Source organism: Sturnira hondurensis, unplaced genomic scaffold (assembly GCF_014824575.4).
Source record: "Sturnira hondurensis isolate 20B ecotype Veracruz unplaced genomic scaffold, ASM1482457v3 Scaffold0000460, whole genome shotgun sequence".
NCBI classification, from domain to species: Eukaryota; Metazoa; Chordata; class Mammalia; order Chiroptera; family Phyllostomidae; genus Sturnira; species Sturnira hondurensis.
In genome coordinates, this window is record NW_028073091.1 from 2,011,349 (window position 1) to 2,038,782 (window position 27,434).

The 27,434-nt window shown below is 48.8% G+C and overlaps 1 protein-coding gene across 12 annotated transcripts in view; it reads right to left on the bottom strand.

Moving 5' to 3' along the window:
* Positions 1 to 27,434, bottom strand: part of WNK2 (WNK lysine deficient protein kinase 2) — a 140,877-nt gene that overhangs the window by 92,706 nt on the left and 20,737 nt on the right. For all 12 annotated transcript variants that reach the window (XM_037041319.1, XM_037041366.1, XM_037041347.1 and 9 more), the window contains exons 3-8: positions 14,865 to 15,037; positions 14,435 to 14,655; positions 12,057 to 12,214; positions 9,692 to 9,780; positions 7,893 to 8,112; positions 2,091 to 2,373 (exon numbers count right to left, since the gene is read on the bottom strand). In XM_037041319.1, the coding sequence (XP_036897214.1) occupies positions 2,091 to 2,373; positions 7,893 to 8,112; positions 9,692 to 9,780; positions 12,057 to 12,214; positions 14,435 to 14,655; positions 14,865 to 15,037 (1,144 nt within the window). The remainder of the gene's footprint in view (positions 1 to 2,090; positions 2,374 to 7,892; positions 8,113 to 9,691; positions 9,781 to 12,056; positions 12,215 to 14,434; positions 14,656 to 14,864; positions 15,038 to 27,434) is intronic.

Consider the following 27,434-nt stretch of genomic DNA (forward strand, 5'->3'; position numbering starts at 1 on the left):
TAATTACTAAAAAAGTCACATACAGCAAACTAACTGTATTAGGTAGCTTTTAAATTTTTTAAAGTGTTATTTGTATAATTAAAATTAATTTTTAAAAAGTTTTTAAACTATCAACAAATTACCTTCTCATCATAGCCATTGGGTGCTGGACCAAGCCCTGTCATTGAGCTTGGGCTGGACCGTAGTGGGCAACTAAAAGGACACATAACGAAGACTCATAAAATATGTCTGCTCTACCTGCCAATGTGTCTGCCCATTGTGTTACCTATGATCAGGCCTTTTCTCTGGTGACATGTGTGCTGCCTAATGTCCCTATCAGTTCACCTTCATGAAGTACAGGGTGTTCCAGCCATCCACAGGCACTGTGACCGGAGGCAGGACTGTGCACAGGCTTTCTATTCTGACCTAGAGCAAGTGCTGAGAGTATGCAGGGTGCTCCGAGTTGAGAAACAGGGAGACGCAGGGGTGTGTGTGCAGGAGTGTATGTGTGCGTGCATGTGAATAATTACATGTGTAGGTTATCTCTGGAAGTTAATTAAAACACAGGCCACACCAGTGGCCTCCAGGGAAGAAAATTAACTGGCTTTTGTTCTTGGATTTTTTTAACTGTATATTATATGAATATACTGCCAACTTTAAAGAAATTATAATAAATGGGTAAAACCATTCTATCCCTAAACGTTTCTCATGGCAGAGAAGCATGGCTACCACACAAAGCACACAGAATCCTGAGTCGGACAGGAAAGAGTCTGCAGACAAATGACCACCCTGAAGTGAACTCATCTGTTGAACTCATCTGTTTATACAGTGGGTCAAATCTGACATCTTACCACAGTGGAGTGGATTTTAGGTCCTATACTGTGTCTCTTCAAAGTACAACGAAAGGCAATTTTTAATTCCTATCCTAGAAATTGTTCAACCAACAATTACATTTTTAAAGTATATAATGCTTTTTCCTACAAAAAGTTTATGCTCTTCAATGAATTTTTTTGGTTAATCATAAAATGGAACATGAGCGCCCTGGCTGGCATAGCTCAGTGGAGTGAACGCGGGCCTACGAACCACACGATCGCGGTTCGATTCCCAGTCAGGGCACATGCCTGGGTTGCAGGCTAGTTCCCAGCAGGGGACTCACGAGAGGCAACCATACATTGATACTTCTCTCCTTCTCTCCTTCCCTTCCCTTCTAAAGATAAATAGATAAAATCTTAAAAAAAAATGGAACATGATGATGTAGCAGTATTGTTCTCCAAAACAAGAATGAGTAGGTTGGAAAGAAGTAAACAGTAAGCAAACTGTCTCAAAGTGACAGCCAGCCACTAGTCTTAAATAGCCACCTTTGAAAAATATTCAGCTATTTTAATGGTAAATGAAGGATGTGCCTCTTAAATAAATCAAACAGACTATTTAGTCTTTCCACCTGAACAACCTGAAACAGTGGGCTGGGCAGGTTGAAGAGCCCTGAAACTCCCTGTGCTTTCTCAGAGACAGAAAAGGCCACAGCCTCCACACTGCATTTTCGGGACCCTTGAGGGCAATAGCTGAACATATTTTTGTCTAGACTCTTCCAGTGGTCTGAGATGAAGACAGGTACAAAGCAATCCCACTACCCACCAGTAACCTTCATAAGAAATGAACCAAGGGTCTCAGGTTTGACACTAGAATAGAGTTAGTCTTGGGAATGGATGCTCCTGAAGACAAAGGTAACAGCAGCATGACTTCTCAACTTTTGGTCCCCCAGGATGACAGTGTCCTGGCACAGATGCCACCAGGTGCTGAGTCCAGGGTGAGAAACAACCCTCAGGTGCCCCATGATGCTGAGACTGGTATTCTTCAGGTGGGGTAAGTAGCCAATGGAGCTGCTCCAATCCCTACTGGCTTTAAGCACAGGAGATCTGGGTCTGCTTGCACATTTGTCCCCACCTGTCCTGAGAAGCTAGACTTCAGCAAGCATTAAACCTCTGTGGTCACAAATTTTTGTGCAGCATCATGGATACTCCCAAATGCCCTCCCTGGAAGAACACTCGCCCACACCAATCTACCACACCCACAGAGTGAGCTGGTGGGTGTGTGGGGAGAGTAGCACTCACAGGCCAGTGAGGTAGCACTAGCTGGCAGCGTGGTGGGGAGGAGGTGCTGGTCAGCCTCAGGCTCCTCGGGCTCCAGTGGCCCAGTCTGTGCATGATAAGTCACCTGGACCTGCAAGGGCACATGCAGGCCCCTGGCCTTATCAGGGCTGCCTGTGTCCTGCTGCTCCTGGGGTTGCAGCACTGGCCAGATCCTCTCCCGCCGCCACTGGATCAATGCCACTCGGTCACGGATGGACTTGGCCACAATCTTCATATCGCTCTCATGGAAGAAACCCGACTCGATCTGCAAAGGAAGTCACCTGTCATTATTGGGACATCACCATCCACACATCGCCATCCGCACATCACCATCCACACATCCCCACTGCTGAGCCTGTCCTGTACCACCCCACCAATTATGGAGTCTTTGCCCAAAGTCCCCTCCTCAGGGCCCCTCACTCCCTTTTTTTAAGGATGCTCTTGCCATTTCATAAAGATGTAACCTTCAGCCCTGGCTGGTGTAGCTCAGTGGATTGAGCACAGGCCTGCGAACCAGAGGATCTCGGTTCGGTTCCCAGTCAGGGCACATGCCTGGGTTGCAGGCCGGTTCCCTGCAGGCCAACTCCCAGCAGGGGACACACCAAAGGCAACCATACATTGATGTTTCTCTCCCTCTCTCCTTTCCCCTCTAAAGATAAATAAATAAATAAAATCTTAAAAAAAAAAAAAGATGTAACCTTCAGCCATTGACTGTAAGTCCACAGGGAGAGTGACCATCTGAACCTGCATTAACATGGGCTGAATGAGCAAAGGGAAAGGGGTACCCTGATCTGCCTCCCACTCTGGAATAGCCCACCATCTACACCCTGAGGCTTCCTGGAGCCCAACACTTAGGCTGCCGAAGGGTGGAAATGTGGTCCTGGCAAAAATATACATGCTTGTGGATAGGGACAACAAAGTGAGAGACCAATGCTGTTCTCAGCATTCTCCTGAGAAGTCAAGGAGACCGGGGACAAAGGCACATTCTGTAGCTTAAGACCAGGAAAGTGTGTACCATGCCTAGCAACATTATGAACCTGATTTAGCCAATAGAGAGTTGGGGAGCATTTGTAAAGAAGCCAGGCCTCCCCAGGAAACATCATGGCTATCTCCAAGGAGATTCATGACCAAACCACAAGAGAGGGGAAGCCAGATTCTTTGTCATCAGCATGGGATCCCCACGTGGAAAGGAGAAAAGCAGAGAGTTTACCTCTGCTGGTGCTGGTCAAGGATCTGTGCAATATCAGGAATACTCCCAATGCCCTGGAAGAACACTCACCCCCACCAATCTACCCAGTTTTCAATGTACAACAGACAAACACACAAATGTCAACAGCAGTATATGTGTATATGAGTAACAGCACATGGACGCCAAAACTCAGCCACTGAGATTTCAGCAGGGAGAGGACAGGGGGCCTGGGCATCTCCTTCTACCAGAAAGTGAAGACATGTGTAGAGAATGGAAGACGTGCAGGAACACACAAAAGCTAGCACCCAGGGCTACCCACTGGCCAAATCTGGGACATTCTAAGCATCAAAATACACAGTGACACTATGATGATTTGAAGGACATGTCCGCAAATGCACACCTGAGGAACACAAATGGTCTGGGTGGCAGGAGTGACAGGTGTCACTGTCAGTATGAGGTTACACAAAGGGGGGGGGGGGCCAGTCCGTGGATGTGCATTCTGTCTGCTTGTCTCTCTATCTCTCTGCCTGTCATTCTCTGTCTTTCCCAGTCTGTCTCAGTCTCTCTCTCTCTCTCTGTGTCTCTATCTCTCTCATTCTGTGTCAGTCTGTCTCTACCTCTCTCTCTGTTGCTCTCTTTGTCTCAGTCTCTCTCTGTCTCTGTCTCTGCCTCTCTCCCTCCTGTGGGTCACTGGCTCACATGAAGCCACATCATGAATAGCCCTGAGAAACAACCTACCTGGCTGGAAATTAAGCCTCTCCCCAGCAGCTAGGTGAGTGAGCTGAGATGCCGAACCCCAGCCATACCTCACGAGGGACCCAGATCCCAACCACCTCGCTAAGCCACTCCTGGACTCCTGACCTTGGAGGCTGGAGGGGACTGTGTGGGCACAGTGCAAAGTCAGGTCATTTGTTTCACAATAAGAAATAACTCACCAATGGAGCATATAATCTTTTGAGTAAAACCAAACCATGAGTTCAGAGATAAGAAATAAATAGAAAATTTCATGAAACTGGAACATTCACATAGTTCCAAAGTACCTTCCTACAAAACAGTTATTAATGATAACTGCTCCCTGGCCGACACTCCTCAACCACATGATCACAGGGAGAGTCCTTAGTGGGCTGGTCTGTGCCCAGTGTTCTTACAGACACACTGATGGGTTGAGAGGGAACTGAGTGATGTGGCAGGCTGGCTGTGCCCTTCAGGGTCAGACTCCTGAAAACAGACACAACCCTGATCAGTACCAGCAGTGAAGGTGTTGCTGAACCACCGAGGACCCTGAGTGGGGCTGAGTTGCACTCCAGTTCTGACTGCCCAAGCAGCTATGTGGGAAAAACGTTGTCTGTGGGAAGCTGACACAGCGAACCCCAGGTTGCAAGGTATCAGGCTGTGATATCATCTCAAACAATTCTTGATCCATGTTTGCAAATTTTCTGTCAGTTTGCAATTACTTCAAAAACATTTCAGAAAATGACTCTAACAAAATGAGCCATGCAGCACCAGGGTGAGAGCAAAAGGCTGAGCCTTGGGTCAGCCCTGTCTATCACCCAGGGGACCCACACAGCAACTGAAAAGAAGGTGCCCCATAGACGCTCCTGCCTGACAGTTCTATTTTCTGCCTATGACCCATTTTCTCTTCCAGTTCCATCTTTACAGATGCCCCTCTCTCCCCACCTCCACCCCAAGTGATTTCTTCTATTTTTTCCCAATCAGGAAAGAATTTAGCCACATTTTATGTCACCCTGAATGTCCCATTATATGGAGGCTGTGAACGCAGAAGGAAGGGCTGATACCCTAGCCTCAAGAACCTCCTAGGCTGGGCTACAATTCCCTGCACTCTCCTAGGGGTCCACACTGAGAGGACACTTCCAGATTAGAACCAGCCCAGGCCCCAGAGTCCTGCCCTTTTCTCAGATTCCCAGGCATCATCGTTCTGATCCACTTCACCATCCCAATTGCTGCCCGAGGACCTGCTGGAGCTGACTTTAGGTGTGAATTTAGAGGGAGGGGACAAAGCAGCCCTACCTGCCTCCCAACACCCAGAGGAAGCCTCATCAGAATGAGCATCAAGTTTGGGAACATCTTCTACCCTCCACACTCACTGATGTTGGCTGTTAAGACAAAGGTAGCCCAAACACCATTCCATGTCCCCAGACCAATGGTGTGATGACGCCTCTGTGCTCTGAGTTTCCTTGTGAAGTTACCGTCCCTTTATGACAACCGACACTATGTTTCACTCATGGTCATCTCTGTTACTTTAAGTTTTGAAGGAAAAATGCATGTTGAGTTAAGGCTATGAGAAAGTGACTGCCACCAAACACAGCAGCTGGGGCAGTGAGCCTCCTCAGGGTCCTGGCATTGGCCCAGTGACAGCTCCAGAGGGCCCCAGACCCTGGTGTCAACTCTAGTGTTTACATATGGTCAGGAAGGTCAGAAACAGGCCAACAACCAGCCATAAGTCCCAGCATCGACCACAAGGCCCAGCCAGGATCAGTGGCTAGGTAGGGCTGGCACACTCACGTAGGACAAGACCTGAGAGAATGCAATGCTTTCATCTCAGCTCCGCCGAAGGCACTGGGCTTTTCTGTCTCCCAAGAAAAGCGAAGGGGGCAAGGAACAGAAGGAACGAAGGAGAAACACTGGGCCCAGGGGCCTCTACTGTGAACAGGCGAAGACACCACAGGCCCACCTGGTCAGTCAAGTGCCAAGGACTGGTGAGGATGGGCCTGGGGGTGGGCAGTTGTGCTGCAGGAGAGGCCAGCATTCTAGGTTGGGAATAGTCCTTAGCGGGTAGCCAAGTCCCAGGAAGAACAGCTGGATCAGAGAACCCTGAGCAGGAGATGACTGGTAGAGTAAGGCACAGATGGCACTGGGAAGCACTACCATGTGGAATCTCTCTGTGCCAACACCCCTGTTGTCCTCCTGTCATTGCACAGTTGACTCAGCTTGGCTTCCACTAAATTTCAAATCCCTCCTGGGGCAGACAGGCTCCTCTGGTGCCCACACAGATGCAGAACAGGCACAGTGCTCTCAGGGAATGGGAGGGCTGCTTGCCACCTATGTCTCCTGAGCTCTGGCACTGTCCCCAACCTCAGAAGCCCAGGAGACATACCCCTCAGGGCTGTCCCACAAACCCACCTTATCTCCCGCCATGAGCTCAGTGTGCACTACTGGCCAGGCCCCCCCAGCCTGAGGTCCCTCCAGGACATGGCACATAACCCATACTCCTGAACCTTGGCTTACAGGCTACTGGCCTACACAGCTCCTTGTTCGTCACTTTTGTTTGTGCTTTAAATTTCAGCAGAGAGTGGGAAGTGATCATGGTGCAGCACTAGGAGAAACTGTGGTGCTACATTCACAGAACGGCTGTGCCGATAATTACCTTAATGCAACTCTCAGTAAACACAGAGCAATTCAACAGCACACCAAGCAAAGCCACAGAAGACTCTGCAAGAAGCACAAAGCTAAAAGACTCATTAAACCCACTTATAGTATGTGTCTATTTCTGGGAGCAGGGATGGGACCAACAGCTGGAAAGGTACAGGGTGGTCCTGGCCTGGGCTCCAGGACATCAGTGAGACGTCACACACACTGTGAATGCCAGGCCAGTAGGAGCACAGGCCGCTGTCTGGTGGAAGCTGGGGCCCTGACTGGCCGTGCAACACCCACTCCATCCCACACTGACCTACCATACTACCAAGCCCCATGGGTCCTCACGCCACTATATGTCTGAGCCCTAATAAGCCCATCAACCCACCCTTGGTCTATGGCTCCTACACCTTACATGGCATGGCAAGCCTGTTTCTTCATCTGATCAGGGCCTGAAGAAACAGCAGGAAGACCTGCTGCCCACAGGAGCTATATAGCTATATGGGTGCCCTCACCACACCTTTTCCAGACCACCCTCCAGCATCTGGCCTACTTCCTACTCTTAAAATCCACTCAAGGCCAGAAGTACAGTTTTGAAGAATCTGTTGGCCATACTCTTGTGACTTGTGTACACTTTTGGTAGATGTATCATATTCAATAAAACATATGTTTACAAAAAGAGGAAGAGAGACATACACTTCCTATTGCTATGACAGCGCACCCAAGCACACATTCTTGACAGTAACCATGCTGGCTTTTACTTCTGCTCAGTTTTTCCGAGGAATCAATCTTGTTAATTTCTCGTGGATATATTTCCTCTCTCAGTGACACTGAACACCCCCTATAGTCCTGCTCCTTCTGGGCCTTCGAGGCCACAATTCCACTTGAAAACAAAATAAAACTCAAAGGCCCACTTTTATGCAAATTCAGCAAGAATCTGGTCAAAACAGGTCATTTCTGATATACCAAAGTCCCCTGGGCCTCTCCAGGTCTGAGGAGGTCTGTGCTCACATGGCTCCTGAATCTAGGCAGCAGGGGATTCCCAAACTACACGGTCCTTCACAGATACACTAGGCAAATGGTCCTCATTCTGACTGCCCTCTCACTGGAGCCACATACCCTTTCTGACTTTGTCCTAATCTTTGGAAACCACAAGCACTCAAGGCATGCACCACGATTTGCACAGCCCACCCACCACCCACCACCAGCAAGTACCCCATTACCATCTCCTGTGCCACATCGTCTGGTGTCTCCCTCTCCAGATCGAAGGTAAACTCTATGGCCCCATTGTCCTTGGGCTTGCCCTTCAGTTTCTTGGGGTCCTCGACCCAGAGCCGCAGAGCAATGGTGGACTTCCTGCCATGGTCCTCCTCAGCCAGCTCCACCCTTACTCCTGTGTCCTCCGCGAAGAAGGCATGGCTGAGCAGGTCCTTGATCTGGTACCTGGGGAGGGAGCAGCTGAAGGGCATACCTGGTAGGGGGACCTGGGCATGGTTGCTAGGGTTGAGACCCACCCAGCTCTTTCCACAAAGTTATGACTGTACCACCTGCTGGTCATGCTCTATCCCCCCAGGGGGCACAAAACAGTTTACATGTGCATTCCCTAACCCCTGGGGGAGGAGAAAACACATCTCGCTCCGTAGTACTTAAGACTTTTCTCCCTGATTACAAAAACATGTCCATGGTGACCGACTCAGGGAATCTAGAGAAGGGTTATAAACCAGGCTCTGCTGTAGAGACACAGGCCTGCTGAGAGGCTGGTAAACACAGTTGTCACAAAGATACCTGGCTCTGTTAAGACTGAACTGGACTCACAAGAGTCCAGTAGCCCATATTCAGGGGATTCTCTGGAAGCTCCTGAGGAAAGATATGCTTCTGGGTGCTGCCGCAGTAACCACTTTGCCCCCAAACCAGCATCTCAAACACTAGTTCCTGTCTCTGGCACAAACTGCTCCCTCTAGAATCAAATCTGTGGTCACCATGAGCTTTGAGCTCCAGAGGCCCGCACCTGGTGATGGCTACCACCATGAAAGGTGGATACTGGGTGAGGCCACCCTCAGTGAGGCCGACAAATGAATGCTGTGGGGTACCTGGGGAGGGGCCAAGGTCATGGTCTCTGGATTTTGTAGGACCTGAGCTAGGAGGTGATCTCACAGGGATGGCTGTGAGGACTCTTTGGCCCTACATGGTTCTTCTAGTATTTTTCTGATATGGGTTACAGTTCACAATTTTTTAGTATTTTTCCTTAAGAAATAAAACATGATAACCTGCAGGGGGTAGGAGAAAATGCCCAGAGATCAGGACAGGGCCCCTGCCTGAGAGATGATGGCTATGGAAAAACATAATGATCAGTGCTGGAGACAGTGACCAGGGTGGCCATGTGCTGGGTATGCAAGGACTGGAAGGGCACATGATGGGGTGAGGAAGAGATGGTGGAAGATGAAGACGAATGAGAGGGTGAAGGATAGGCAGGAGAAGAGAAGCACGGGTTGAGAAAGAGGGAAGAAAGCTCAAAATACATGCTTAGTTTCCCAGTGGCCACCAAAGGAAGTAAGGGCTGGTTTTGGTGGCACTGACATGAACATGAAAACCTGTAGGGGGGTTTGGGATGGGGAAGACAGAGGTAGGTGGAATATGCTGCCTGGAGTCAAGGAGAGTGGGCGGGACAAGACACACTGGGAAGCCTGGGCATGGGGGTACCTGCGGGCCAGGAGAATGAATGGGTCCACCAGGGACAGCACAAAGGAAAAACAAGGGGTAGAGTCAGGGCCCATGAACCCCTCACTCTAGGCAGGGTAGGCAAGAAGCAGCCAGCAAAGGAGAGAAGGGGCCTCCAGGGTAGTCCCCAAAGTCAAAGAAGCTTTGACTTTGCTTATTGCAGGGGCTTCCCACTGACTGCACTGCTCAGCTGGCTTGCAAGCACCTGGGCCTGAAGCAGCCTGTTTCCCAAAGCTCCCTACAGGCAAGCTGGAAAGATTTCAGAGGGAGAAACACTCCAGATTGAGTGACGCTTGGAACTCACCTCTCCTCCTTGTTTTTGCAGATACACTCCCCAATAATCTCCTTGATTTCTGGATCGTGTACTTTTTCAAAGCTGGCCGGCTTGATGCCCTGAAGATGAGATGTGCAGGGTCACCTGACACAGAACTGGCCTCTACAAGGGATTTCTTACTCACCTCCCACTAACTCCTAAAGAAAAAAATGACAGGAAGGTGGAGGCTTAGAGGGTGGAGGGAATGTTGTAGCGAAGTCTGGAGAAGAAAGACTGGGGACACTTGCTCACTTTGATGCTTGGAGGAGGTGGGGTGAGGGAGGGTGGGTGTGCTGGAGGCTAGGGCCTCTAGTGCCACCAAGAGGGTCTTGGAAGCCTGAGGAGAAAATGGCCAGCCTTTCCACCACACCCTTGTTCAATGGTGCTGAGGATGTGATCTATAGTCACTGCTACTGACAAAGGGCCACCAGAGACTCTGGTCCCACTGTGGCCACAGCAGGATTGACTTCCAAGGCCTGGTAGCTCAAGACTTTTGCAAACAACTGTGCTGCACAGTTCTACCATTCAGGTCCCTGGTCAGTGACCAGGCCAGATGACGTTGTAGCACGAGGTGCCAGGGTGTGGCCAAGCATCCACACTGACCAGAGATGGCCTGGGGGGAGGAGAACTGGCAGACAAAAGGGATTCCAGAAACAGGGGCTAGACCAGTGTTTATTTGTCATCTGCTAGGAGAGAGGGTTTGCCTGAGGGGCACCTGGTTTTTAAACATTTTAAACACGCCACTGAGGACTAAACCATCATGTTTTTCTTTCTTCAGCAAAACTCCTCCCTTGCAAGCACCTGGGCTCCCTTGATTTCTTTTTTAATGGGAAGCACACATTTTCCCACAATGAGTGAGGGCAGCCCAGGGGCAGACCTGAAAGTGTAGAATCCCCAGCAACTCCCATGGCCCAGGTATGGCCCCACTGTACCCACCAAATCCCAATCCCCAGGATCCGTGCCTGTAACCAACGGAAGTTGTATTGTGTCCGACATGGAAGGGAGTCTGCAGCAGACACAGAAAACTTTAAGGTGAGTCCCCTGTGCTTTTCCACTAAAGCCAACAGAAAAATAGGCTTAAATATACCAGGAAGAAGGGCCAGTGTCCCTACAGGGGCAGGTGGTCTGAGGAACTATAAGCACAGAAAAGTGTGTGCATGCACTGTCATAGAACTCTCTGGAAAACCAAAGCCCCTGGATCAGGGGCATGTGCTGGAGGCTGGACCAGCTGTGGATACATAGTGAGTACGCTGCTGGCAGGAGCACAAGGGTGTCTCTGAACAGAGGACAGACCCACTGAGAATCAGAAAACATGCTTCCCATCTGGTTTCCTGGAGGAGGAAGGGTTTAGCTGTGCCTTGCTTTGCCCAAACCAACATGGGCAACACAGAAGCTTCAAGACCCTGGCCATGCCTAGCTTCTGGGAGCCTGAAGAGGGGCAGTGGAGCTGCTAGGAGAGCCAGGGTGGCTGAGGGGCACGCTCAGGGACTCAGTTCCTGTCTCCCCAGGCCAGCAGAGAGACCAGAAGGAGGGTCTTTAGGCTGTTGTTCCCACATGCCAGCACTGACACCTCCAAGGCCTGCCAGTGGAGCCCTGACATCCCTCAGGTTCCCCACCCCTCTGAAAGACATCGCCCTCTCCTGCCAGCACCATTGGGAGCTGCATACTTGTCTGTGGGTCTCTGACCCACACCCATAGTGCCTCCAACCAAGGACCCTGCCTTCCTGCCTCAAAACCTCAGCAGCATGCAAGAGGCGCTCAGAGCAAATAAATGACCACTAATTCAGAATTAAGAACCAAAAAAGAAAGACAAGCTGTGAGCTTCAGGGAGGGGGACAATACAGAAGCAATGTGGGTACATAGAGGTCTGGACTCAAACAGCCAAGACCTTGGGGCCACAGAACCTAGTGCTAGGGGCACAGACAGACAGTGACAGACTAGGGACCAGAAAAGCCACAGTTCAGCTCTCCTGATTTGGACACTCCCTCTGTGCTCCCCACCAAGCAGAACGAGTGTACAGGGAGGACAGGATAATAGGGCCAACTAAATTCTGGGGACATACCAGAAGATGGAAAAGCCAGCAGCCCCCAAATGACCCAGAGGAGGGGTTCCAGGGACAGGTAGCCTGGGCACCTGGCAGGGGCCCTAGCCTTGCAGCAATGTGAGCCCCTAATTACAGCCTCTGGCTACTGCCCTAGAGCCGATCTTACTATTACTGCTGTGTGGCTTCTACGTTTAGCTCAGAGACCTGAGTGACCACCATTGTTTCACCGTCTGTGAAATGGCCTTGTCCCCTTCCTCACACAGCTGCTGTGATTTCACAAAGACAGAGCCAGTTCAGTGGCCAGGGACTCACACAGGTGACCTTCCGATAGATCTGGGCAGCATTCTGGCACTCTGAGTAGGGGTACTCTGAGGTGGCCATCTCCAACATGCACATCCCGAAGGCGTAGACATCTACGGACTCGTCATAGTGTTCCTCGTACATCTCGGGTGCCATGAACTCAGGGGTGCCTGCGCCCAGGAGCAACAGATGCAGGGTCAGTGGTCATGGATCCAGAAGCTTCCTTTGCTCCTCACACCCTAAAGCTTCCTGCCTCCTCCCCTATACACATTCCATGCCATCAGTCCTGGAATCCTGATTCAAATAGTAGTGTTCTTTGGACAGAAGTTTCCAAAATCCCCCCTAGACCTTCTTGATTTGGGGTTGAATCAGGCCACAGAGTGGGGGACTATTATTTCCCAGGAACAGGGTCTGTGTCTGAAATGTTGAAGGTGCCTCTCATCAAGGAGGCAGAACACAGCCAGTACAGTACACCCTCCCTCCACAACCCAGAACAGACAAAAAATTATAGTCTCCACAGGGCTGTTTAAATTGCAAAAATTCAGATCACGGTTCGATTCCCACTCAAGGCACATGCCTGGGTTGCAGGCCAGTTCCTAGCAGGGGACCCACAAGAGGCAACCATACATTGATATTTCTCTCCCTCTCTCCTTCTCTTCCCCTCTAAAAATAAATAAATAAAATCTTTTTAAAAACTGCAGAAATTCAGAAAGGTCCCAAGTATCCCAATAGGCACACCCCACGGCAGTGTCAGGCAGCACAGATGATGAACTGGGGGTAGCTGGACAGGTGCCAGTCACCTGGCAGGCACCGGGGAGAGACTAAGGTAGAAACTGTTTGTGCTTTTTAAGAGCAAAAGGTTAAAATAATATTCACTTGGAATTTTTAAGGACATGAAGACTTGTGATAGGCTGAGTAAAAATAAAAAATATATACGATGTGTGTGCACACTGACCTAACCTGTATAAAACCACAAGCAGTAACCAAAACGACTCATCTAGCAGGTGGGATTACGGCTGATTTTCCTTTAGTTACACTGGTGTAGGTTTTCAAATTTTTCTGTAACAAACTTTGGCTTTAATAACCACAGAATCCTTTTATGAAAAGAGGTCCAACTGAGCATCTGTTAAGCTAACTGCAAAGAGGAGAATCCATTCCAATGAGGCTGCTTTGAACTTCTCTGTTGATTTTGGAAGATTTTCAGATCCCCAGTTTTTAAAAAAACAAAAACAGAAATAGATGCAAAATAGCACATGGAGCCCTGGCCAGTGTGGCTCAGTTGGTTGGGCATCATCCTGCAAAGCAAAAGGTCACTGGCTCGATTCCCAGTCAGGGCACATGTCTGGGTTGCAGGTTCATTCCCCAGTCAGGGTGTGCACGAGAGACAACTGATGGATGTTTCTCTCTCCATTGATGTTTCTCTCCCTCTCTTTCTCCCTTCCTTCCCGTCTCTCTAACAATAAAATAAATAAAACTTTAAAAAATATATAAATATCAAATTGTTTACACAGCTGTCTCTGGGATGTCTTTTAGTGCCACACTGGAGCCTTCATACCCTGCAGCACACTGGTGTTTTTCAGATGTCCTGAACTCCATAAACAGCTCCCTAAAACCCCTCCCAGTGCTGTCTTAAAAAAGCCAGGAGGGGACCTGGCTGGCGTAGCTCAGTGGTTTGAGCGCGGGCCTACGAACCACACGAATGTGGTTCGATTTGGTTCCCAGTCAGGGCACATGCCTAGGTTGCAGGCCAGTTCCCAGCAGGGGACTCATGAGAGGCAACCATACACTGATATTTCTCTCCTTCTCTCCTTCCCTTTCCCTCTAAAGATAAATAAATAAATATTTTTTTAAAAAAGGGCCCACTGTCGGGGCCCTGAACCCCATGGACGAAGAGTGCCTACTATGTGCTAGGACCCCCTGCTGGGGCCAGCACACACAATACTAGATGCACCCTGTCTCCACTCCTAACTGCAGCCACAAGCCAAAGGCCCCACCCAGGAAGGCTATAGAGTGGTTTTACAGAGAAAGAAAATGCAGAGGCAAAAATATGCAGTAAACCAGCATTAATGGAAGCCCAGGTCCTGCCCATCAAAACACTTGGTCACTCCAGGCCCCAAGCACCTTGGGGGCTTCTTCTGCCAACCTCACATCCTGGGGGACACCTCCCCACCGGCTGAGGCCAGCTCCAGCATCACCAGCCACAGTCCCAGAATCCCTCTGTCATTCAGGCCTCTTTCCTACTTCTGAGTGCCCACAGCCCTACAGGTGCCAGCCAGCCTCACTATTTGGCCTATAGTCAAGGATCTACACAGGCCATGCAGGGTGAAAGCCAGGCTGAGGGGAATGGGGGTGCTGAAGGGGGTGGTAAAGCCTCAGAAAGGTGAGCTTACCTATCACACTCTTGGCAAAGGATGCTCTCTTGAGGGTGGCCAGGCCTAGGTCGCCAATCTTTACAGAGCCAGTGGGCCCAGTGATGAAGATATTATCACACTTGAGGTCCCGGTGGATGATGGGGGGTGTCCTGGTGTGCAGGAACAGCAGCCCCTTCAGTATCTGCCGGCACCAGCTACGCAGCACCTTGGGCTTCATCACCTTGAACCGCTTCAGGTACCTGGGGGTAGGGGCATGGCTCACCAGCTACTCGAGTAAGGAAGGACTTCCCACTGCTGTGGGCCATGTACTTATCACGCAAAAAGGGACACCCTGTGAGAGAGGAGTGCTGACCAAAAACCAGGAAGGACCACCCAGCTATCATGCACTGCATACCCTGAGCCACACCCACCCTGAGGCCCTGGCTGTCCACGCAGGCGATGCACTCACGTCTTCAGTGTCCCAGAAGTCATCAGTTCAGTCACCAGCACGATGCACCGTTTCCCCTTGGCACTGGACTCCCAGAAGTCATAGAAGCGCACGATGTTGGGGTGTTGCAGGCCCTTTAGCATCTCAGCCTCCTCCTTGAACCGCTGTCGCTCTAGCTTGGTTAGCTTCCGGTCCTAGAGAGATACACACACAGCTGAGAGGGACACCTGCAGAGCCTTTCATAGAACCTGGTGACCCTGGGTAGAGGACAGGGGAGGGGCCAACCCTGAGGAGCCCCACCCTACACAGGCAGCTCATCAAAAAGATTTCCAGATGCCAAAGCAATCCCGAAACCCGCTGCAACACCAAAATGCTTCTTCCCTAAAAACGTCTGAGGCCTCACTCATAACACACCTACTGATACAATAAGGTTAGCAAAAAGAATTTACACGTGACTTTAAGGACACCTTCATGAACACATGACCATGGTGGATAACCAGAAAACCAGGAGAGAGATCAAAGCCAAGAGCAAAGACGGAAGACTACAGTCCCAGCCAAGCCCACCTCAGAGCTAAGGACATGACACACATTTCCAGGCCCTGGGGCCATCTGCGCCCAATATCTTTAGCACAATCTGAACACACTCCAGCACCCTGATCCTAAGGCTGCACCCTGACCCACATCTGCCACCACCCAGGCCTCCATCTCCTCTGTCCAAGCAGCTTGCTACTGCTACTTCTAACTTCATCTCCCAGGTGAACCTCACCTCCTAATGCCCTTGCACAGCATTTTCCCCATCTTGAGCACATGACCCCCACTGTCACCTCTGTCTTGGTCCAAGAGGCCCCCAGAGCCCATGCAGCACATGCCTGGTTCTCCCACTGGAAGGACCTCCACCAGGAAAAACAGAAACACAACTGAACATGGCCTGGGAAGTTCTGAGGAGCTGCAGGAAGACAGAAGAGGTGCATCTGGACACACGTAGGGAGAAATCAGAGCTAAAAAGAAACATAGGCCTAGACCCCTGGGGTCCTTGCAGAAGACCCCAAAGGACATTAAGCCAGATCTCAACCAATCCAAAGAGGAGAGGGGGACCCTAGGATATGATGATGTCATCTGGTTAAGGAATTTTATCCTGAGTGGCACTGTAACCATTTAGGCACTCTCTACCTCTCACCAGGCCCACCTACCACAAACCCTCATTGGCCTCTCCATGCACAAGTGGGACCAGATGGCATGATCACCAACAGGGCAAAGGAATACCAGGAGAACCTTGGCACAGCTGGGGGCCTTGGCGGGCCCCCCCTCTCCTGCAAAAAAAAATAATTCCAGGACAAAGACAACTTCAAAAACATGCAGTTTAAGTCCTCCTAAAGATCTAAGAGGTTGAAACACATAAGATCAAACTTCTACTTAAAAAGGAACAATCAAGAGCTCTTTCAAATTAAAGCTCAATATTTTAAAAATAAGATATTCTGTATCCAATGAAACCTGAAGTACAAAAAGTCAATGTTTAATCTAGATGAAAACATGAGAACACATTCAACTCAAGAAAATAAAGCCAAGGCACCAACTGGGAAAAACTATTCCCAATACATGTATTTGACATTGGACTGGATCCAGAATAGAGATGAACTCCTATATCTCAATCGTAACAAAAGGAGAATGAATATGTGTCATAAAACAAGATGCAGAAATGGCCAATAAACATAAAAAGGTGCACAGCATCCTGAGTCACCAGGAAAATGCCCATTACAATCACAAGATCCCACTTCACACCCACCAGCTGGATAAAATAAAAAGGGTCATTCCAACTGCCACATAGTGGGGGAAGTTAAGCCCTCCTGTCATGAGGCTGTTGGAAGTGCAGGTGGAAGTGCAGTGTTGGAAGCCTCAAAAAAGCCTTGGCAGGTCTACATCCAGCTCTGGGCCCAGCTACCCTACTGGTTACCTACCCATGACAAAGAAACAGGAAGCCACAGAAGACAGGTACCTGGGGCTCAGGGCAGTTCCACTTGCAATAGCCCTAAAATCCAGAAGAGGCAGAACTAACAGTGGGGTTGAAACCAGAACAGTGCTGGGCTCTGCAGTGGGGGAGGCACAAATAAAAGAGGAGTCGTACACAGTCACACCCATGTGTACAACTACTTGTACACTTAAAATGTGTTTTATTGTATATCAATTAGTGCTTGACTTTTCAAATGTAAAAAAAAAATAAAGTAAAAACCTCCAAAAACCAAATGTGAGAAACAGAAGAGCAACATCAAGACACAGCAAACCAGCTGAAAGTCCTGACAACACATAACAGGAGTTCAGAGGAATGGAGAGGGATCAGGAAGGAAAAGGTAAAGAGTAGAATAGTATTTCCTTGTGCTGAGAGCAGAACTCTTTATTTAAAATAAAAGTATGCGCCCCAGCCAGGTAAGAGTAAATGAAAAATGACCCACCACTGGACTAGTTCCAGCAAAATTCAGATTCCTGATGGCTGAGGACAAACCCTGCCCACCTAGGAGGAGGGGCTGGTGGGGAGGTCTCATCAACAATCACAGGTGCACAGCCAATAAGGCAGCCTCCTCAAAGTGCTGACTCTGACCTAGAGTCACTTATGACTCTATATCCAGCCAAACAGATGTCAAACCCACAAATGTCAACTCTAGGACTGATTCTCAGACACTGGAAAACTCAAATCTGATTCTCTGGCACCCCAGGCAAAACACTCACTGGAAGGAGTGTTTTGTCATAACACAGCAGAGGGAGTGCGACAAGGGGTGCCTTCAGCTGAACTTGGCAGAAACCAGTAAAGGAAGTCAGGATGCAGGGTGTTCCTGGTGCCACTCCCAGCAGGACAGCTGTCTTTGGACAATGACATTTCAGTTCCAATTCCCTTCCAAAGGTCTGGTCACTGATTCTAGAGGAAATTCAGAGAATCACTTATAGTATAAATTGTTTTTGCTAGTATTTCAGCACCAATCAAGAGTTAAGAAAAAGATTTCACTGTAGTTTCAGAATAAGAGGTTTGTGTTATATAAACAACATAACTAACGACTAAGAGGGGAGGAAAGTGTCCTGTATATGCTACGGTCTCATTTTCTGTGACAGGTACAGGCTAATAGTGACAAAGATGTGGGTATCAAACAAAGTCACATCTTCAGATAGTGCCTCTTAGAGCTCAGTGGTGGGGGTGGGGTGGGTGGGTGGCGGGGTGCAGGCGGCAGTGGATGGCAGGAAACAGACCTCTTTTTATGTTCTAAGCCACCAGGCTATTTTTAACTGCGTAACACACTGCTGATAATTTAAAAGGTCAGTTGGTGCGTCTTCAGAGCACTCCCCTCATAGGGCCGGCCCAAGCCCTTCTCACTGTCTGTGGATCGCTGGCTGGTCCCATGAGATCAGTAACTCCACAGAGCAGAGCTACCTCAGCAATTTGCCGGGGCCAATGCTTGTGGGATAAGTTCATTACTTGATGTGCTGAGGTGGCTACAGGTCATGAACTAGGGCAGGAGGACAGCTCTTGACCCTTGCAGGACCCTCCAATCCTGCCAGAATCAGACTGTTCTAGAGGTGCAGCAGTGAGAAGGGGGGCTCTGGCTGTTCTCAGGGACTTGTTATGGGATGGTTCAGGTACCCAGACAGAGTGGGCAGGTCACTTAGACCAGCCTCCCTGACAACAAGCTCTGCTGCTACCTGAATTAGTGGCTCCTATTCCCCCAAAGATAGTGAGAGCCAATCAGATTACAAAGGAGAAAGCATTCTAGACATCGCAGGCATTCATCTCCTACAGGACAAAAGCCCAGCTCATTGCAAATATCACCCAGTCCCAGATGGTACCCCTCAGGTAGCCAGAGTGGTCAGAGGAAACAGCCCTGGACTTGAAGGCCTTCTCCCAAGCGGCCCAGGAGCCACTAGCTCTGCACTAACAGCCCCACCAGTGAAGGCTGAAGTCCTCCCCCTGCTCTCAGTGGGGTTCTGTAGCCATCTCCTTTCAGCAGGGCAAATCCCAACCAACACACGAGGACAGAACTGCCTAGAGACTCCAAGTCCAGCTAGGGAAAGGTGAGATCCACACACACACAGGGCAGAGGGATAATAAGCAGCCAGAAGGAACATAGAATCTGGGGTAACACACTGGCCTGGGATCTCTCACCAGCCCCATCAGGTCATAAATCAAAACAAAAAAAGCTTCAAGAGACCTTGAAGCTTCCATAGGGAAATCAGCCCAGAGTAAGACTCCAGTTACTAAGTCAGCTCATAACAAGCAGCTCCAGGGACAGAGTTGGCCCAATACAAGGAATTGAAGGACAGAGTAGGCCCAGGACAGGGGCTCCATGGATGGGAGTCGGCCCAAGAATGGGGGTCTAGAGACAGGTTGGCCCGATGGAGAGGGCACAGCGCCCTCCAAGGCATGGGGAGTAGGAATGGGGAACAGGCAGCCCAGAAAGCAGATAAACAAGCAATTAAGAAATGGGTGAGAGAAGCCAGCCAGCAATACCCCTGGGCCAGAGAAAAAGTTCCTGTGGCCTGGGAGAAGGGCAGGGCAGGAATCCTGGGAGGAAGTATCCTGCATACAGGTGTGAGATCAGGGGAGAGCAGGCCAAGTGCGGTTCATGTCACTCAGGTGCCAGCATCACAGGGACAGCAGGCAGGTTAGCAGCTCTAAGGAGCTGTCCCAACCCCTCTCAGGACTGAGCTCCCACCAAAGGCCACCAACAGAGAGACTTAAACAGAGTGTGATGTCTCACACTTCTGGACTGTGACCTGCTCCAGTATTTACTGCAGTTCTAAAAATAAAGTCACTTCTTTTAAACCCAAGTGCTTTCTTTAACCTCATCTGAACAATAAAATATGTGAAATCACAGGTGAGTGGTATATGCTTTTTCTAGTTTACATTTAATTTAAAGGCATCATTATTCAAACAAGTAGTCCTCCAGCCATTGCTACCACATAAGACATGCCCCCCACCCCACAACCTGGTCTGAGGTGGTGCATCTGAGGAAGTTCCCGCTGGGCAGGGGCTAAGGGTAAATCTCCGTGGACAGGTGGCTCAGGGAGGGTAAAGCACTCCAACACACATCTGTCCTGTCACAGGAACTAACAAGGTTGTAAGTCTGTGAGGAGGACAGTTGAACATTGCTTTCTGGCCCCTTATAGCTCTCACAAATACTATCTTTAAAAAGGGGAGGGGCACAAATCACTCAAAACTAGTGTCTTTAAGGGAACTTTGTTCTTCTTTAAGGCCATACTAGGACCCCTGCTCTTCCCTCTAAAGGCAAAGCCACCAGCATCTAGCAGGCAGGCCAGCCCTGACTGCCACACAGAACGACTAAAAAACTAGGTGCCTTCTCCAGGGGCACACTGGGGTTTGTACTATTTTGTCATAAGTTTAAGTAGTTACAAAGGACATAACCTCCAGCATTTTGTAAATACTGACATTATTTTAATGTTCTGAAATGGTTCCCATAGAATTTGACAGTCCCTCTGGCCATTTTACAAACACATGAATGAGACTGCATTCCAGATCTGTGCTTCCTCTCCCACAGATCTAACGTACCAGTTTTCCTGAAAGTCTATTATCAACCCCCTTAGCACACTTCTCTGCTGTAAGACAGTACTTATTGGAATTCCACTTTATTTCCTATGGTCACACAGCCCGAGTCAGCTTTTCCTGGAACAAGTTCCCTTGACAAATCAGGAGTTTGCAGATGACCAGAGAACAAATGTGACTGAACATACATCTCTCCCAACTGCTTCACATGTCCTCCACAGTGAACCTTATTACCAGAATGAGGCTGCCCAACACCACTCCTCTTCATTTTGGGCTCTTCAGCTGGCAGATGGGAGAAAGGAACCAGTTATGCTACATTGCAGAGCCTTCTAGACTCAATTGAGTGTGGCCCCAACCCCAAGTGATGCTTCAGGACCAACTGGCAGCACCAACAGAGCCTCCTCAGGTTCTATTAACACAGTGTGGTCTGTCACCCCATCCACCGTGACACCCATCCCCAGGCTTTCACCGGGGTCTGGGTGGGGTTAACCATGAAGTGAAATTTAGGGTAGGGGCAGTGTGCCCCCTGCCTGCCCATCAAGGAGATTCCATCCCTGACATGAGTGCTGCGGGTTAGTGTAGGGACAGACCCTCTGTGCTGGACACCCCTGGGATGAATGATTCTGACTCACCCCCACCCGAGCCATGAGGTAAGGGCAGGGCCCACCACACTCTTCAAGGGGTACAGACAGGACCATTGCTGGAGGCCAACAGAAGCTGTTACCACATAGCAGAATGGACCAACGAGGAGCCCAAGAAAGGGCAAAGGACTTAGGTAGTGCAGGGAGGGTACCACTTGTACGGGAGCAGGCAGATTGTGGGGGCTGAAGGAGCATTTGCTCAGAGATATGGCCACACACCACTAGCATCCCTAGGGACAGGAGCAAGATGGGCAGCTCCAAGTCTTTCTCCCTTACCCACTCCCAGGCCCTCTACCCCATGAAACCTCCCCCAAGACCTCAGGTACCATACAGGCATGGCCAGACCTGAACCAACTCCAAAGACAGTCCAGGACAGGGACAGTCATGGTAGAAAAAGGCTTCCTTCTGACCCAGGCCATCTCAGTTGGCACAAGAGAAACTGCCAAGGCCAGGGTGACAGATACCACACAGGATGGTGGCGTCAAGGAGGGCCTGGCTTTTCTCTAGGACACATCTGCTATAACCCCCAGTGGTCCAGAGCAGCATGTCATCAAGGTGTGAAATGCAAAGAATAGCAGTAAAGAGCATGCCCACTAGCCACTCCCTCAGCAGACTACCAAGAGGATGCCTATGACCTCCCCAAGCAAGAGCATCAGCACTCACCTAGGGTGGCCCCAAAGCCCAGCATACAGAGCCTGGTCAGCACCACCCCTGTGATGACCACACCACGTTTGGTTTCTAGAAAGGGTCACCTCACCCCAGGCCACTGCCCCAGAGGGACACCTAAAGATTGATGTAAACGCACCATGGACATGGTCAACAAAGACAAACACTGCAACTAAGGATCATCCAATGCCTATGGAGAGGTAGAACAGGACAGCCAATACCCCACACCCCCAGGGCCAGGCTGCTGACAGGTCAACCCCTTTGGAGTGGGGCTAGTCAAAAGGCCCTCCTTTGCCAAGCATCTGCCCTGCTGCTGCAGGGGTCCAAAGACTGGGGCACCCCAGGGGAGCAAAGTCCTTGTGACAATCTACTAAATTCTGTGGACCCACCCCCAAAAAGCAAACTGCCCTCACCCACACACTTCCCACCCCAGTGAAAGCCCAGACTTGCCCCTCTGGATGCTCAGGAACAGAGAGGAGGGGGACCCTGATGCCTCCTGCTGCAAAAGGCCCTATCTGGCCAAGTCCTCCAAGCCCTACACCCACACAAAAGACGCCTAGACCTCACTCTTATGTTCAGAGACCTGGGGAGCCTGAACAATCCCACCAACAGATCTAAGATGACCTCACAGGCCAGGAAGCAGGGGCTTTGGCCACTGATGGCCTCAGGCCAGTGTGTGTCTGAGTGAAGATGCTGCCTGGACTAAACATCCATGATGTCCCCCTGGGACAGGTACTACACCAGGGTACAGGACAGGGGAGTGTCTCTCTGGGCCAGGCACTGGGCCGGGGTGCATAGCAAAAAGCGAGGGCCATTGACAGATAAACCAGCCCACGTGATCAGGGCCACAAAAGGCCAAAGAGGCCCAGGGCAGACTAGGATGAAGGAAGCCCCTGCAGCTCACATCTGCCCCAATCCTGTGAATTAACTTCTTGGCTCTTCCCCAAATTGGCTCTTCCCCAGTAAGAGCCTTGGGGTCACCACCCAGACCAGACAGTACACACACAGTGCACATGCAGGAGATGGGCCACCAGCTCGGAGCCCCACATTTAGCACATTCTCTCCTAGAGTCACATAGTCCAAGATAATAGCTCTGATCATTTGACATATGGCTAGTACAAACTGAGTGTCAGATACACACGAGATTTCTAAGATGTAGTAATTTTAACAGGAACTTTTAAGAATTTCACCAATAATATTAATTACATGTTTAAAAGATAATATTCTGGATATATTGATTAAAGAAAGAATATCATTAAAATCAGCCCTGGCTGGTGTGGCTTAGTGAACTGAGTGCCGGCCTGCAAACCAAAGGGTCACTGGTTCTGTTTCCAGTCAGGGCACACGCCTGGGTTACAGGCCAGGTCCCCAGTAGGGGGCGCGCAAGAGGAAACCACACACTGATGTTTTTCTCCCTCTTTCTCCCTCTCTTCACCTCTGTCTAAAAATAAGTAAATATAATTTTTTAAAAAATTAATTCCACCAGTTCTTTTACACTTTTTAAAAAAGATTTTATTTATTTACCTTTAGAGGGAAAAGGAAGGAGAGAGAGAGAGAAAAACATCAATGCATGGTTGCCTCTCGTGCATCCCCTTCTGGGAACTGGCCTGCAACCCAGGCATGTGCCCTGACTGGGAGTCGAACAGCAATCCTCTGGTTCACAGGCCCACGCTCAATCCACTGAGCTACACCAGCCAGGGCAGTTCTTTAACACTCTAATGTGACTATTAAACTGAGTATTACACATGTGGCTCACATCACATATCTACAGGACAGCACTGTCTCAGACCTCCAGTGCCATGCATTAGACTAAAAGCTGAGATGGTGGACAGAGTTTCCACAGTCAGACAGGGTCTGCTGAGGAAGGGAGGAGTTGGGTAATGCCCAGACTTCTACTCTAGACCAGGAGACAAAAGCAACCAGTAGAAAATCAAGAGATGAAAAAAAAAACAGACAATAGTATCAAACCCCCCAAAGGGGAGGTTTGATAACTAAATATCATAGTTATCACACACAGACTTTAAATTACTGTGATTAGTGTGGTCAAGAAAATAGATAATAAGATAGATAATATCACCAGAACCAAAACCTGTGAAATAAAAATCAAATGAAAGCTAGAACTAAGAAATGAAATTGGAAATTCAATATATGGGTTTAACAGTAGGTCAGACATAGCTGAAGACAGGATCAGCAACTGGAAGACACATCAATAAAAAAAATAGAGTGAGACATGGAGAAACAAATGGACGAGAAAGAGGGTGAAAAATTTATAGAACACTTCCAGTCAAGATGGAAGCATAAGGTAGACACACTTTGCCTCCTCACATAACCATAAAGATCACAACTTACCTCAAAACAAAAAACACCCAGAACTGCCAGAAAATTAAACTGTATGGAAGTCCAACAACAAAGGATTTAAATAAGCCACATTCATCCAGACAGACAGGAGAGGTGGAGACAGGAAGCCAGGGTGGAGCCAGGGTGCCAGGGCAGAGAGGACACAGTGGGGCTGGAACAGGCTGTGCCACAATCCACACATGGTGGACAAAATCAGGAGGGATATCTTGGGAGCAGGCGATCACAGTCCCAGGCTAGATGGCACAGCCCAGGATTCTAGCACCAGGAAAATAAAACCTCATAATTTCTAGGTGTAAAAACCAGTGGGAATTGAGGAGGTGGGAGAAACTGCTGATCTCTCAGGAGAGTCCATTTAAAGGGTCCTCATGGTCCGAGAACAAATGCAAACCCACCCACTCTGGGAACTACCATCAGGGCAGCAGGTAGAGGGGCAAAAGTCACATACAGGAAGGAGGTGAAGTGACTGGAAACACGGAGTGCTGAGGAAGCTCAGCAGCACTGTCCCCTCTCCAAACCCTCCTCCAAATACAGAGCCACAAAGCAGTGAAGCAAGTTGCCTCACACTGGTGAATTCATAGTTGAATACAACTTAACAGGTGCGCTAAGACAGGGAGTCAAAGCGGCTCCAGCTAATAAGAAAAAAAACACAGGGTGGCTGCCAAATCAAGGAAATACAGAAATATGGTCCAAATGCAAGAAGAAAACAAAACTCCAGAAAAAGAACTAAGCAAAACAGAGATAGCCAATTATGAGATGCAGAGTTCGAAACACTGGTGATAAGAAGTCTCACAAAAATCATTGAATATAGCAAAAGCATAAGGGAAGAAATGAAGGCTACACTGAGTGAAATAAAGAAAAATCCACAAGGAACCAATGATGAAGGGAAGGAAGCCAAGGTTCAAATAAACAATTTGGAACATAAGGAAGAAATTAAGTTTTTTTGTTTATTTTTAGACAGAGGGGAAGGGAAGGGCAAAGAGAGAGAAAAAACATCAATATGTGGTTGCCCCTTGCATGCCCCAATTGGGAGGACCTGGACTGCAACCCAAGCACGTGCCCTGACTGGGAATCGAACCAGCGACCCTTTGGATCATAAATTGGTGTTCAATCCACTGAGCCACACCAGCCAGGGCAAGAAGAAATCTTAAAGACTGCAACAGAAAAGCACAGAGTTAGCTACAAAGGAATTTCCATAAGACTATCAGCCAATTTCTCAAAAGTAACTTTGTAGGCAAAAAGGGACTGGCAAGAAGTATACAAAATGATGAAAGAAAAGACCTACAACCCAGCTGGTATGGCTCAGTACATTTGGTCCACCAGCCTTCGAACCAAAGGGTAACAGGTTTGATTCCCAGTCAAGGCACATGCCTGGGTTGCAGGCCAGGTCCCAGGTAGGGGATGCATGAGAGGCAACTACACATTGACGTTTCTCTCCTTCTCTTTCTCCCTCCCTTTCCCTCTCCCTAAAAATACATAAATAAAATCTTTTATAAAAAAAGAAAAGAAAAGGCCCTACAACCAAGATTACTCTAGTCAATAAAGCTGTCATTTAGAATGCAAGGGCAGATAAAGTGCTGCCCAGACAAGGTAAAACTACATGAGTTCATCATCACCAAACCCTTATTAAATGAAATGTTCAAGGGATTTGTCTAAGAAAAAGATAAAAAAACTATGAAGAGTAACATGACAACAAACTCAAAACTATCAATAGCTGAATCTAAAGAACAAACAAAAACAAACAGCAAAAACTGGAACTGGAACAGAATCACAGAAATGAAGATCATCTGGAGGGTTATCAGTAGGGAGGAGGAAGAGGGAGAATGCAGGATAAGGTACAGGGAATAAGAAGCATAATTGCTAGGTACAAAATAGACAGGGGGAGGTTAAGAATAGTATAGGAAATGGAGAGACCAAAGAACTTATATGCATGACTCACAGACATGAACTAAGGGGGGACTGATGCAGGGAAGGGGGGTATCAGGCAGAGGGGAGCAAAGGGGTGGAAAGTGGGGCAATTGCAATAGCATAATCAATAAAATAAACTTTAAAAATTTTATAGAATACAATGAAAAGATTCAACCTATGTGCAAATGGAGTTTGGGAAGAAGAGGGCATAAAAAATGGAACAAGTGTAATATTTAAAAATAACGCCCCAAAGTTTTACAAATCTGTCAAGAAATTCAGACATAGATTTAAGAAATGCTATACACCCCAAGCAAATTAAAACAAACAAAACCACACCAAGGTACATTACAGAAGCAGTATCACAGAAGACAGGGTGGGAGTAGATGGAGTTCAACATTCTAAGACCTACAAGCTTATACCAGACTTTAATAATCAAGGATACACACTGTCATCTGTAGTGAACCACTAAAAAAAAACCATAAAGAGATGCATAATAGGCTTTCTAAGTACAAACTCTCAAATGCCCAAAGCTTAGAGCTCCAAGAATGGTTTGTCCAATTACAGAGCAGACACATCTGAGACAACATCTCAGTTGTTAACATTACCACTAGATGGATATGCAAGTATGTGATGAAATAATTACCAAAAATAACAAACACACAGTGCAATGAGGAAGCCAACCCAGTTACCCTGCTCTCCATCACCCTCCACTCTGCCCTCTCCAGCTGTCTAGCTTTACAATGAAGGTCTCCCCAGGTGTGCCGATGCAGAAGCATAACCATCCCCATTTGCCCTGATCTCCTATGAGAAGATGGTATGTTTGTCCTTCTCTAGGAATGGAACAGAATTCTGATCCAGCACAGAGCCAGTGCTCAGTGGGGCTTCCTCCCTGCAGGTGCATTCACTCCCCAAGTGGTAAAGCCACCTCCCCATCTCATGACTAAGATCTAGAGAAGCTATATGTCTGGCATCCCACAAGGACTTTTCCACCTGTACCTGTGATGTATCACCTCCAACACATGGGAATAACCAGAGGCCTAAGAACAACTCTGAGGTCTGACATCATGTGTTCAGGGTGAGCAGAGCTGGAGTGGGGAGGCCCTCCTTGTCGCTCACACCCTGGCAGGTGAGGAATCAGACCCTCCATACCTACATCTATCTCTCCCTCAGGCAAACATTTACTAATGGCTATGACCTACTGGACAGCCACTCACCAAGCCCACAAAGATGACCCTGAGGCAACCTCTGCCCCTGGTGCTCACCCTTATGAGTCAACAAGTGCATGCTGCCCATTTACAGAGAGGAAGCTGAGGCTCAGTGAGGCTCAACACCTCTGCAAGTGACAGGTCAGACATGAACCCCAGCCAGGCTGGCTCTTACTGCCTCCAAATGTGTAGCAATCTGAGCATCCCAAAGCCTAGGGTACAACAAGGGAGGAGGCAGTGTGGGGGTCTGAATGAAACAAGCGGGCCTCTATCA